The following is a 14,580-nucleotide window of genomic DNA, read 5'->3' on the forward strand; positions in this document are numbered from 1 at the left end:
TATTTGAAAGAAACTACTGTTGCACTTTGTTGAAGTCTGATTGAAGAGAATACTGAATTTGAGAAATACTGGCACCGGAAGAGTACAATACAGTATCATCGGCATATAAATGAATTTGACTATCAGAGCATATTTGAGGCAAATCATTAATAAAAATTGAAAACAAAAGCGGGCCCAGCGATGAACCTTGAGGAACACCCTTGTCAATTAATTTAAATTTGGATTCACTACCCTGCAAGGAGACACACTGAGTTCTATTATGAAGAAATGAGTTAAAAAATAATAAAGACTTGTTGGAGAGGCCAATAGCATATAACTTATCTAATAAAAGGTAGTGGTCAACCATGTCAAACGCCTTAGAAAGGTCAATAAATATGGCCCCAGTAGTCATGTTGCTGTCTGCTGCTGACATTATATCATTCGATAATTTTAAGAGAGCAGTAGTAGTTGAGTAGCCAGGTCGAAAGCCTGATTGATGTTGCGATAGTATATTCATATACTATCATTTCATATCATATCAAGGCAGATTCAGTGGTATCACCAAATATTGATTATTGACTTCAAGTATTGACTCCTCTAAAGCCTGTAAGACATCCCTTCTATCAAAATTCCAAAGCCTACCTGGAATTTTCTGTTTTCTTCAGTCCCATGTCTGTCCAACTTCACGGCCACCTCAGGGACAGTCCTGTCACCAGATTACCCAGAAGGCTATGGCAACAATTTGAACTGCGTGTGGCTGATCATCGCCGAGCCAGGAAGCCGCATCCAGCTGGCCTTCAACGACTTCGACCTGGAGCCACCCTATGACTTCCTGACAGTGCGGGATGGCGAGTTGCTGGGCCGCTTCACGGGCACTGAGGTGCCGTCACACCTCACCAGCAACTCCAACGTCCTGCAGCTGGAGTTCCAGGCTGACCATTCCATGTCTGGCCGGGGCTTCAACATCTCCTACAGCAGTGAGTAAAGCTGGACAATCACTTCATTCTGCAGCTCTAAATCACAGCATTATCCTTAAAACAACTATTCAGAGAAAGTACAGTTTCAAATAAAGTTCTTTTTTTCAGCATTTTTGCAGGGTATTAGCTTTTTTTTTTAAATCTCTCTTGAGATATTCTCAAGTGCTTACTGGGACATGTGCCATTTTTTTGTCAGGCATAATCAACTTAATCCTATACTGTGTGTGTCATTTTATTTAACACAGATGAGTCTTCCTCAAACATATGGATTTAAATAGAGCACTATAATGGGGATGAAAAAAAGAAAAAAAGTGCAAAGTTGAATTGTCAGCATATTGTAAAAAATATATTCATAAAATGTAAAACGCAGGAATTATGACTTCTAAAACAATCATTTTTCAAAACCTTTTTTTTTTACGTCTTTTCCCCATTTCTTCTCTGGCTCATTCCCGTTCTAGTGGTCCTTGGACAGATCATAAATGCGAAAGTAAAAATTCTAATGTAATATCTACAAGGCTAAAAAAGCAGCAACTAATGTAATTTAGCTCAAAAGTATAACAAACTAATTATGGGCTTAAGTCCAATATTTATGTCGATATTTATGCTTGTGAAGTTCCTTGTATTCAGAATGAGGTTATGTACATACTGACATTGAGGTATAAAAAACAAAAATGTATATATATATTGTATATAAGTGTGTGTGTGTGTGTGTGTGTGTGTGTGTGTGTGTGTGTGTGTGTGTGTGTATTTTTTAAGTGTATGCTTCTGAGGTTGCCAGATATTTTATTAATCCTCTTTGGCACTTTTTTTTTTCTCAAAACATCTACACCACTGCCTTTAAACACAAAACTTGACTTGCCATACAATCAATTAAACAAAATATCAGGGATAGAAAACGCAGACTTAAGAATGAAATAGCTATTTTTCTTTGTTGTCAAATGCAATATAACACAAAGGCAGGAGACAATTCAAAAATTAGAAAAAAGAGCAAACATGATCATAAAATATAGCTGCAATGAGGGGCCCAAGCAGATTTAGGATCTAAAATGGCATGACTAAAACAATCATGGTTTTAGACCAAATATTATAAAAAAAAAAGAGTATAATGACAAAAAGCCAAGTTTATTTTTTTTTCTTATAATAGTTCCCCTGAGTGGTCTAATGGAGCAAATTTTTCCACAATCCCTTTAGGTAGGATCTTGAGTCAGTCCACCAAATTTGGTGCATATACATAAAAGTGTTGCTGAGATATTGTTTCACTTCCTGTTCAGTGGCATCGTTATCATATTTGATTGAATGCCAGCAGCCAAATTGTTTGTCTTGCAAAATTCTTTGAATAACTTTTGGTCAGAACCCTCTGTAGATGAAGCCTGCCAAATTTGGTGGGAATAGGATCGATGATCTAGGAATAGTCAACAAAAGTAAATTTAGGTTTTTCAAAAAATTTGAAATGGTGGAAAATCCAATATGGTGGACTTTAATGGCAATGGGTGTGTTCAAATTGAGATGACCCAAAGATCACAACCCTCGGCTAAAAGGTTTAAAATTTATAAGCAAAATTATTCTATCCACATTCACTGGATATGAGCAATCGTGTGCTCTGATTGGCTACTCTACTACTAGGCTATCAGCTCATATACCGTGAGTAGAGAAAAACAAAATGGCGGAGCATGTTGCTGAACCAACCGAGGACGGAATAAAATCTCTACTTGAAAACAAAACGGCGGCACGGTGGTGTAGTGGTTAGCACTGTCGCCTCACACCAAGAAGGTCCTGGGTTCGAGCCCCGGGGCCGGCGAGGGCCTTTCTGTGCGGAGTTTGCATGTTCTCCCCGTGTCCGCGTGGGTTTCCTCCGGGTGCTCCGGTTTCCCCCACAGTCCAAAGACATGCAGGTTAGGTTAACTGGTGACTCTAAATTGAGCGTAGGTGTGAATGGTTGTCTGTGTCTATGTGTCAGCCCTGTGATGACCTGGCGACTTGTCCAGGGTGTACCCCGCCTTTCGCCTGTAGTCAGCTGGGATAGGCTCCAGCTTGCCTGCGACCCTGTAGAACAGGATAAAGTGGCTACAGATAATGAGATAAATATCTACTGTATAAGGAATCTAGTCTAGCTGTTATAATCACATTGTTCACTGCAAATTGGGTTTCATTTAATAATATGGTTTCTAGTCTTATTATAAAATAGCACTTGATCCAGCACAAGCTGTCATTTTGCATTTAATTTCATGGTTAACACAGCAACAAGATACGAAATCTAAGTTGACAAATCATAATGTGTGCTTTCGGTGTATGCTACATGACGACTGATTTATTAAATTTGCTGAATTTAATAAATTACAACACAACCATCATACTCTTTTGTCTTTTAGCGTTCGGACACAACGAATGTCCCGACCCTGGTGTGCCCATGAACGCAAAGCGCTTTGGGAATAATTTCCAGTTGGGCAGCTCCATATCAGTGGTGTGTGAAGAAGGCTTCATAAAGACCCAAGGCTCAGACACGATTGTGTGTGAGCTGGAGGAAGGCGGAGTCATGTGGAGCGGTTTGATTCCCAAGTGTGAAGGTAAAAAAAAAATGTAAAAAGGTGAACAAATTTGGCACACATTTCAAAATGGAGCTGTGACTAGTTCTGTTCCAATCAGTCATGGTGGAGTAAGCCGCAGAGAAGGCATGTAAATCCGTTGCTCATTAGAAGCTTCAGATTCTCAGTAAATTGTCAGAATGTTCTCGAGTGTAGCTGACGCAGCAGTAATTGGTGAAGGAGAAAAATGCCAAACCTGCAAACGGAAGGTTCTATGAAGGAGATGAAGTCTCATAGATACACACACACACACACTCACTTTGTCTTTGTTCTAAGCTACATACTGTATCGCAATGGCTTTAATGCATTTTTAATGACACACCCTGTCCAGAGCTTCCAGACAAGAGACGTGATTCATTCTCTTTCTCTCTCTCTCTCTCTCTCTCTCGTGTCCAGCTCCATGTGGTGGTCACTTCACAGCCCCGGTGGGGGTGATCCTCTCTCCAGGGTGGCCTGGTTATTATAAAGACTCTCTGAGCTGCGAGTGGGTGATCGAGGCCGAGCCGGGACACTCCATCAAGCTCAGCTTTGACAGGTGAGTCCACAGAGGACAGGGTGCGTCTCAAAGCTCACTCGCACAGCCATACATTCGCTCAGACACTCAGACACTGGCTGTAAATCAGACACAGGAATAAGAGTAAATTGAAGCCGTATTAAAGCCGGGATCAGTATTTACAGCTCCACATATTGGCTTCAACATCTGAGCTGAGACACTTCAGCACCTCTCTCTCTTTCTCAATTTCTCTCTCTCTCTGTCTCTCTCTGGATTTCTCTCTCTCTCTCTCTATCTCTGTGTGTGTGTGTGTGTGTGTGTGTGTGTGTGTGTGTGTGTGTGTGTGTGTCTGTCTCTCTCTGGATCTCTCTCTCTCTCTCTCTCTCTCTGTGTCTCTCTCTCTCCCCCTCTCTCTCTCTCTCTGTCTCTCTTTCTTTCTCTCTCTGTGTGTGTGTGTGTGTGTCTGTCTTTCTCTGGATTTCTCTCTCTTTCTCTCTCTCTCTCTCTCTCTCTGTCTCTGGATTTCTCTTTCTCTCTCTCTCTCTCTGGATTTCTCTCTCTCTCTCTCTCTCTCTCTCTCTCTCTCTGTGTCTATCTCTCTCTGGATCGCTCTCTCTCTGTGTCTCTCTCTGGATTTCTCTCTCTCTCTCTGTCTCTCTCTGGATTTCTCTCTCTCTCTCTCTCTCTCTCTCTCTGTCTCTCTCTCTGGATCTCTCTCTGGATTTCTCTCTCTCTCTCTCTCTCTCTCTCTCTCTGGATTTCTCTCTCTCTCTCTGTGTGTGTGTCTCTCTCTGGATTTCTCTCTCTCTCTCTCTCTCTCTCTCTCTCTCTCTCTCTCTCTCTATCTGTGTGCGTGTCTGTCTCTCTCTGGATTTCTCTCTCTCTCTCTCTCTCCCTCTCTCTCTGTCTCTCTCTCTCTGTGTGTCTCTCTCTGGATTTCTCTCTCTCTCTCTCTCTCTCTCTGAAATACACAGATGAAGGCTCTCTATCTTTACAACACATTTCCATCATATTTGACTCACATTTACTTCCAAATATCTATATTTTAGAGGATGTGATGTGTTTTATAGTGTAGCAACTTTGACATAATTCACAGAAAATACACTTATTTAATTATTACTTAACATCGTCTGTCTTAGAATATGGTCGACATAAGTGTTGGCATCTGTGTACAAGAAACCACAAACTGGTTGTATAAAATAACTAGAAGGGCACTCGGTAGAGTGTATACCTCCACCAAGCAGTGTTGTAGTTGAGTCACTAAACCTCGAGTCTGAGTCCAGTCTCAAATCCCCAGTGTTCAAGTCCAAGTCATTAAAGAAAATTTTGAGTCGAGTCCATTATTGAGTAAAGTCCGAGAACAAGACTCCAACTGCACCATTTGACGGTGGCTGTTGCTGCCTTTATGTGAAAGCAGCTCTGCTATTGTGTTGGACTAACGTTCCTGCTCGACTGCCCCGTTTTAGTTAACAGGCTACAGATAAAAAGCTTGTTCATCGCTCAGCAAGCCCCGCCCACTATCACCAGGGCAAATAACATGAGAGAGGGTTAACACTAGCTAGTTCATCACTCAGCAAGCAAGCCCCGCCCACTATCAACAGAGCAACGGACATAGCGGGTCGCTTCCTTCTCTGGGTGGAGTCTTGCCAAATGACGATTGAAGTTCGAGGTCGTCCCCGTCGTCTCCTCGATAGTTCTTCTACATATGGAACACATAGCAGTGTATATTTTCCCACTACACGAGAAGTCTGTATCAGCAAAGCGGACAATCCTAGTGGCGTCTCTCCAGGCATTTTAGCACCATTAATGTTAGTTTGTTCCTGAACATGACGTATGAACAGGTGAATGTGCATTCTCTTGCACAAAATTAGTATAAAAATTAATGTAGATATAAATATTTTGTGCCAAATTATTAGGGCATGTTACAAAAAATAAAAATAAAATGCAAATCCTCGCCTCCAGTTTACGAGTCCAAATGCAGTTAATGCACGAATCCAAGTTCGAGTCATCAGTGCTCAAGTCCAAGTCAAGTCACGAGTCCTTAAAATTAGGGCACGAGTCAGACTCAAGTACTACAAGCTTGCTGCCAAGCCGCACATTACTGTATCAACATCCAAATCAAATCACGTGACCCTAGGATAATACTAAAGCTGTCCACCAAATTTCATCAAAAGCCTTTCACTCCTTTTTGAGTTACATTGGGAAGAGACAAAAAAAAAATCCTGGATCTGCATACTTATCCAGTTTTGCATCAAAATCTAATAAATTGTTCCTTGGCCCATGGCCTACCTTTCCACCAAATGTGATCAAAATCGGTTCACTACTTTTTGAGCTATGTTGGGAACAAACAAACAAACAGGCAAAAACACAGCCTCTTCCAATCAATCAATCAATCAATCAATCAATCAATCCAACATTCTAATATGTATGCTTTAATTGTTATATATATATATATATATATATATATATATATATATATATATATATATATATATACTCATTTGAAAATGCAAAGGTGCCAATAATTTTGCATATGATCTTTTTTAATATTTTGTGGCCTTCAAGCAATTTGTGGATATGAAATATAAAAAAAAATTGTACGTCTAAAAGGCATAAGGATCAAATCAAGTTGTACAAAAAATATCATACAGAGATTTCAGAATTGACTAAAATTGATGTGTTCTTCTGTTTTATATATATATATATATATATATATATATATATATATCTCATCTCATTATCTCTAGCTGCTTTATCCTGTTCTACAGGGTCGCAGGCAAGCTGGAGCCTATCCCAGCTGACTACGGGCGAAAGGCGGGGTACACCCTGGACAAGTCGCCAGGTCATCACAGGGCTGACACATAGACACAGACAACCATTCACACTCACATTCACACCTACGCTCAATTTAGAGTCACCAGTTAACCTAACCTGCATGTCTTTGGACTGTCGGGGAAACCGGAGCACCCGGAGGAAACCCACGCGGACACGGGGAGAACATGCAAACTCCACACAGAAAGGCCCTCGCCGGCCACGGGGCTCGAACCCGGACCTTCTTGCTGTGAGGTGACAGTGCTAACCACTACGCCGCCCATATATATATATATATATATATATATATATATATATATATATATATATATATACTACTGTTCAAAAGTTTGGGGTCACTTTGAAATGTCCTTATTTTTGAAAGAAAAGCACTGTTCTTTTCAATGCAGATCACTTTAAACTAATCAGAAATCCACTCTATACATTGCTAATGTGGTAAATGACTATTCTAGCTGCAAATGTCTGGTTTTTGGTGCAATATCTCCATAGGTGTATAGAGGCCCATTTCCAGCAACTCTCACTCCAGTGTTCTAATGGTACAATGTGTTTGCTCATTGCCTCAGAAGGCTAATGGATGATTAGAAAACCCTTGTACAATCATGTTAGCACAGCTGAAAACAGTTGAGCTCTTTAGAGAAGCTATAAAACTGACCTTCCTTTGAGCAGATTGAGTTTCTGGAGCATCACATTTGTGGGGTCGATTAAATGCTCAAAATGGCCAGAAAAATGTCTTGACTATATTTTCTATTCATTTTACAACTTATGGTGGGAAATAAAAGTGTGACTTTTCATGGAAAACACAAAATTGTCTGGGTGACTCCAAACTTTTGAACGGTAGTGTGTGTGTATGTGTGTATATATATATATATATATATATATATATAAATAAAACATTGTGAGGAATAAAACACTCTGCGTCATGCTGTTACAGGAAAATAATCAATGAGGAGGCAGTGTAATGAAGTGGAGTTACCGTTCCCACCATAAAGTTGATTATTTTTCTATAACCACATGTCCTGAGGTGTTTTATTCCTTTTATACCACAACAGTTTGGCAATGATTCCATTTTTAAGTTGAAATAATGTCGGAATGGCTGCTGTTATATAAAATTAATCAATGCTTTCTGCTTTCTGACCAGTCAGAATCAAGCACTCGGCAGGGCGGTGTGAGTCAAATACAATGTTCTTTGTCTAAATATTATTTGTTAAAAGAGCCAAGAATCATGAGACAAAAAAAAAGTGTCACAGTTAGCAGGATGTGTTTTGCTAATATTATAAATGTGCTGTTGTGTTTGTGTGTGTCGGAGTTTTAATCCAAATTCTGTTACGGTTCAGTTGGCTTAATTGCATTCGCATTAGCGTTAGCATTAACATGGCGGCCTTTGATGTGGAGGAAGACGAAGAATCGCTTAAGATCTGTAAAACTCTGGAGGCCTGTATATAGCTTCGAGTCATACCAAGCATCTGATTGTTTAGTGGGAGGGTTTAGGAGGTGTTTTTGACATGAGTGATGTCATGATTTTAATCTTTCAGTGTCTGGAAGGCAGTGTAGGAGATATTGGTTTATCCTTGGAGATAAACAGGGGGTGTATACTTATAAATAATACTTGTTCTAGAATTTTCTTTCTTATCGTTCCTTTCAGGTTCCAGACCGAGCTTAATTATGATTTCCTGGAGATCCACGATGGCCCCAACCTGCTCTCGCCACTCATCACCTCTCTGAACGGCACTCAGGTTCCTCACTTCCTGTTCAGCAGTGGCAGCTTCCTGTATCTGCTTTTCACTACAGACAGCAGTCGCTCCAACAGCGGATTCAAGCTCTTTTACGAGAGTGAGTCTGAGTGATTGACGTCCAATCAGATATGTTGATTCATGTCTGATGTCTGCTTTGGTTCGAGCATGAATCAGAGTCTAATCTCACTTCCGTTTTTTTTTTTTAACTAAGTTTTTGTTGATAAATTTGGTGAGAATGGGATCAAATTAGTTTTTTAGACAATCTTTTTTTTTTTTAATATGATTTCCTGTGTATATTCCTTGAGTTCCTTTAAAGGGCTGATGACACGAACATGACTCTGCAGTTTCTTAAATAAACTATACAACATGGCAAACATGTTAGATTTCTGTTATAATTACGTGAAAAGAAGCTGTTGTTACGCGAATATCCAACTTTTAATTGCACATCGCAAGAAAACTGGGTCCGTGGCTCGCGGCCATGCTGTGACGTCAGCGGAAGAACACGCTGCGGTTCACTGGCTGTTCTACTCTGGTTCTACTCAATGGAAATGGCGCATGAAAATGCCGGTGAACTCTCTAGTGCTAGCTCTTCCTCTTCTGGGAGTCTAGAATTGTGTTGATCTCTTCCGAATAGAATCTATGATAGCCTACCCTCTTTACCCTTTGCCTCTCATTGCTAGGCGGCAGTTACATGAAAGCCGCAAGCTTTCACAAGCAAATACATGACTGATATCACGCCGACTTTATGGTTACATTTATGATTATCATGTAGAATCTATAGCTCTACGTACCTTTATCTTATGTCGTTTCACAACACATGTTCTGACAGGAGGACTGTCTTTGGATCCGGCATAGCTACTAGTAGACCCCCTCCGGAATACTGGCAGTGTTGCCAGATTGGGAGGTTTCCCGCCCAGAATGGGCAGTTTCAAGTGCATTTTGGTGGGTTTTGAACATATTTTGGGCTGGAAAACGTCAGCAGTATCTGGCAACAGATACTGCTGATGTTTTCCAGCCCAAAATATGTTCAAAACCCACCAAAATGCACTTGAAACCGCTCAACTGGGCGGGAAACCTCCCAATCTGGCAACACTGTGTAGGCACTGCTGATGGTAGTAACACACGTTTGTGCTGAACTGAACACCCAAGAGATTCTTTTAAGCTGGGAAGGGTGTCAAAACAATCCAAATCGAAGTGTTCAGAGCACAGGACGGATGTTGGTGAGGGCTCCCACTTGTCACGAGTGCGCCTGACTTGCTTCACCCACTTCGCATGCAGCTCGGGATCTCTGGGAAACTTGAATAAACTTGCCCCATCCTTGTGGGTTTTGGAGCAAAAGCCGGCAACACAACACGAAGGCATAATAACTATATATATATAATAATGTATAATAATAATACTAATAATGACAAACTGAACACCTGTCGCATCAACAACAAACTGGTAAGTTAGGAGGAAGGTTCTTTCGCTGACGTCATATAGCTCCTCCTCTTTCGTCTCCTGGGTGCTGCAGCCCCGTCAAATTTGCCCAAATAGCCGCGTTTTTTATCATAACTTGTAAAATAGGCGCCTTCGTGAATTAATATATGGATCATCGGGAATTACTTTTTATGTTATAAAACATCGCCAAAGATGTCAAAATCGTGTCATCAGCACTTTAAGGAAAGGGTGTCACCAGATCTTTAGCGATGGAGTGGCCAGGGTAGGCCCAGTGACGTGTTACGGGATTGGCATAGCAGTCTAAGGCGGGGAATGATACTAATCTATACAAATTAATAGAAAATGACATAATTTAGTGACCTCATCATACATAAATGGCACATCGTGAAGCAAAATTTGTTGGCTACCAGTAGCTAAAAACAAACAAACAAACAAACAAAAAAAAAAACTGAAGTACAACATTATGGCTGAAAAAATAAACAAACAAACAAAATGAATGTTTTGCATCTTTGCTCACTTCATTGTTTTTGTTTGTTTGTTTGCTTGTTTGTGGTCAATGTAACTATTCCACTTCTGTGTTAGCTAGCTAAATGTGTTTACTGTTACAATTCTCAGCGTTCGACAGTGATTAAATGAAATTTCAAAAATGTATTCAACGACTCCTCTTTTTCCAAAAAGCCGTTTGAGGACATTACTATTTTATGCTGCAATTATTTATTCGCACAGTTCATGAAAACTGATAAACAAAGCAAAGAATGCGTCAAAGCGCACTTCAGCTAACAGACAAACAAGCTACTAATTAAATTTCCAGCTTGAATGCTTTGTAAGCTTTGCTGTTTATGATAAAATTACATACAGTACATCAGTGCAATACACGTGCAAAATAATCAATACGTGTATCATATTACATGACTTAAGGACGTCCCAGATCTTTAAATGTGCTCATGTGTACAAGTTAAGGCCCGGTCCCAAAATAACGATAATTATAACTATATAACTATAACTGTAAATAAATCAGTCCCCTGCCGTTTGTGGTCGGTGCTCACACCAGACTGATAACGATCCCTATAGCCCAGGCCTGGGTTTATCCGTATCGCTGAAATTGCTTCTGGAGCCATTTTTCCAGGCCTGGACCTGATCCGATAAAACATCTGACCAATCAGGTCATTGTTTACACCTGATGTTTTCTGAGCACGTGCTGTTTTTCCCCGGCCATCTTTGTACATCCTTGTTGCTTCATGAAGTCATAGAATGCAAATTCACGGAAAATTAAAAAAATATAATACAAAGCATGGATCTTTTGTTCACGGATATGTGATTTTCTGTGAAATATCAAGAATAAATTTATAAAGTAAATATATAAATGCAGGTAAGATATTTTAATTCTGAACTTCGGCGGTCCAAACCTTTAATTGTTTTCGACTTCTTCATTTTTTATCCGTGACGCATCATCTGTATGAAATCTGCACCCGATCTGTAATATACTGAAACATCCGTGACCAATCCATAAACGATTAGCATCCATGATGCTCCGGATTAAAGCGAGACGGCCTTTCGATTTCATAAAATCGGTGAAATTTATTTCCCTCTGAAATGTGGTCATTGTGATATATGTTTATTTCTGTAATATCTCAAAGAAATATATCAGGCCATTCTGTGGCTGGGAAGTTATTTAATTTGAGGGGATTAAAGCAAATAATGTGCATGAAATCGCTCGCTTCACGCAGTCAAGCAGACAGAGGAAGTCCGTGTGTGTGCGCATGCGCAGGTTTACCTTCTTCTTCTTCTTCTTCTTTTGGGTTTTACGGCAGCTGGCATCCACAGTGTTGCGTTACTGCCATCTACAGGTTTCCCTTTGAGCGTGCACTGACAGTTCCATCATTCTGTCGCTAAACGAACAGCTGATCACACCGAGGTGCTCGCTGAGCGCTGATATTTATTAGTTTGGTCCTGCGTTTCCTTTCCTTCGTATATAACATAACATCTTTTCTTCTCGCTTTCTTTCCGTTACTGTAGTCGGTCTTTCATGTTTCATTTGCACACTCACGTCCTCCATTTTTCTCTCCTGTTTCAAATTTGTATCCCACAATGCCTTGCGTGAACAGGGAAAGCCCACCACGTGATGCGTGACGTAGTATCTTGTATTGGGTCATGGTGAAGCAGGAAAAAATAGCAGAGAATTTTGGGCCATGTGGAGATCTCATCTCATCTCATTATCTGTAGCCGCTTTATCCTTCTACAGGGTCGCAGGCAAGCTGGAGCCTATCCCAGCTGACTACGGGCGAAAGGCGGGGTACACCCTGGACAAGTCGCCAGGTCATCACAGGGCTGACACATAGACACAGACAGACAACCATTCATACTCACATTCACACCTACGGTCAATTTAGAGTCACCAGTTAACCTAACCTGCATGTCTTTGGACTGTGGGGGAAACCGGAGCACCCGGAGGAAACCCACACGGACACGGGGAGAACATGCAAACTCCGCACAGAAAGGCCCTCGCCGGCCCTGGGGCTCGAACCCAGGACCTTCTTGCTGTGAGGCGACAGCGCTAACCACCACACCACCGTGCCGCCCCCATGTGGAGATAAATTCATTAATTGTTCTATTTTTAAAAATAACAATAAAATTCGAAGCCTGTGATTCGAATTCAGTAGCTTCCGGTCCACTAAACAAACATAACTGGGTGTCGGGGAAAATTCTTTTTATGACCTACACTTGAAAAATCTGAAAGGCAGTCTAGCTTTAATATCCGTAACCACTCCATATTTTGTATACTTTATTATATTTCCGTAATCCGTGACCTATCCATATTATATCAACCACTGGAGTGTGTGCATGGGTTGTTTTGAAGTCCAAGCTGTACAGTACGACCCGGAATAATGCGCTACTACTTGGAAAAAACTTCCATTACTATTCCTGAGTTGCATGTGTTTATTTCCCTGAGTGTCAGGACCCAGCGATATTATAGTCGGGATTATAATTGTGGTGTTTCTGCTCGAGACTGGAACTAAATTCAGGCAGAGGGAGAGTCAGAGTTGGAGTTATGGGTGTAGTTACAGTTATAGTTGTCGGTGTTGTGGGACCGGGCCTTTAAACTGAAATTCTGGTCGTGAGTGCACACAGCATGGAAGCTTGTGTCATCAGTTTTAAACCTTTCCTTTCTTTATTTTCAAGCCAACAAACTACAACATTGAGCTGCTTTGGTGGAATGACTGTATCAGTCCTAATATAAAGTCCAGTGCCTCTCGTTTTTCTTTCTTTCTCTCCTTTCTTTCCTAAACCTCTTTACTGCATTTCTGTCTCCTTTCCTTCCTCTGTCCGCTCATCGCCCTTTTCCAAATCTTTTCTTTCTTTATTTTTGCTCTCTTTTTTTTCTGAAATCCCTCCATCTCCTGAACTTGTATGTTATCTGTCTCTTGATTGAATTCAGACTTGCTTTATTGGCACAGCTATATTAAGTTACAGTATTGTCCATGTCAGACATCAGTCCATTAATCAGTCCCTGATCTCTTCTGTTTCTCCATTGCCGTTGCTCCAGGCGTCACTCTGGACACGCACTCCTGTCTGGACCCTGGTGTGCCGGTGAACGGAGTACGCTACGGTCACGATTTGTCCATCGGCTCTGTGCTTAAGTTCTCATGTGAGCCAGGCTACCAGCTGAGTCACGACGAGCCACTGGTGTGCGAGAGGAGCCACTGGTGGAGCCACCCCCTCCCAAGCTGCGATGGTACGACCCTATAATTACCCCTGACCACACTAATTACCAATGTTAATTACAGTAAATTGCACCAATCCTCAGTTCTTGGCTATTTTTACTGACCCGGATTCTACCAAAATGTTTTTTTTTTTTTTACCCTTTGATGCAAAACATGGGTCAAAAGTGACCCGGCTGAGTTTTTATCTTCTATATCTTTGCAATAAATTAATTCCATCATTCAGTATTCAAGGTATTCCTCAATTCACTTGTTTTTGATCATCATACATCCTTATTTTATTTTTTCCTTTCTTACTTTTTGAATAAAAACCCTTTTTGTATCACTACCCTTCTAATGCACAACATGGGTCAAAAACGACCTGCGTTCATTTTCCAGGTTATTTCATGTATGGCTGAGTGTTTCTATGATCTACTTTTGAAATAAATTCATTTTGTCATTTACTTTTCCAAATATGCAGTAAATATCTTGTTTTTGTTTAGCACAAATCATCATTTTTATTTTTCCTTTCTTAAGTTATGAACAAGCACAGCTTTTGTAATTCTACATCAAGTTTACACACATGGGTCAGAACCGACCCGCATGCATTTACTCCAGCGTTTGGTGGGAACTGTGAATTGTGCTTGTGTCCGACATTTCACAGCTCAGCACAGCGCCCTTTGCCCATCTCATACATGCAAGGAATGTTTTTCAATTGTTATAACCAGGGCGTAGAACCGGTTCAAGGAACGAAAACGAAAACCGGGAACTTTTTCTATTTCACATGGAACAGAAACGAAACCAGAAACTTTATTATTTTTTATGTTCCGGAACAGAAACGCTTAT

The 14,580-nt window shown here is 40.7% G+C and overlaps 1 protein-coding gene across 1 annotated transcript in view; it reads left to right on the plus strand.

Annotated features, from left to right (window-relative positions):
- The window catches only part of csmd3a (CUB and Sushi multiple domains 3a), a 631,117-nt gene that overhangs the window by 182,311 nt on the left and 434,226 nt on the right, over positions 1-14,580 (plus strand). The window contains exons 14-18 of the mRNA XM_060900611.1: positions 645-956; positions 3,326-3,520; positions 3,935-4,073; positions 8,506-8,693; positions 13,581-13,769. Coding sequence (XP_060756594.1) covers positions 645-956; positions 3,326-3,520; positions 3,935-4,073; positions 8,506-8,693; positions 13,581-13,769 — 1,023 coding nt within the window. The remainder of the gene's footprint in view (positions 1-644; positions 957-3,325; positions 3,521-3,934; positions 4,074-8,505; positions 8,694-13,580; positions 13,770-14,580) is intronic.

The sequence above is a fragment of the Neoarius graeffei genome, chromosome 19 (genome assembly GCF_027579695.1).
Source record: "Neoarius graeffei isolate fNeoGra1 chromosome 19, fNeoGra1.pri, whole genome shotgun sequence".
Taxonomy (NCBI): Eukaryota; Metazoa; Chordata; class Actinopteri; order Siluriformes; family Ariidae; genus Neoarius; species Neoarius graeffei.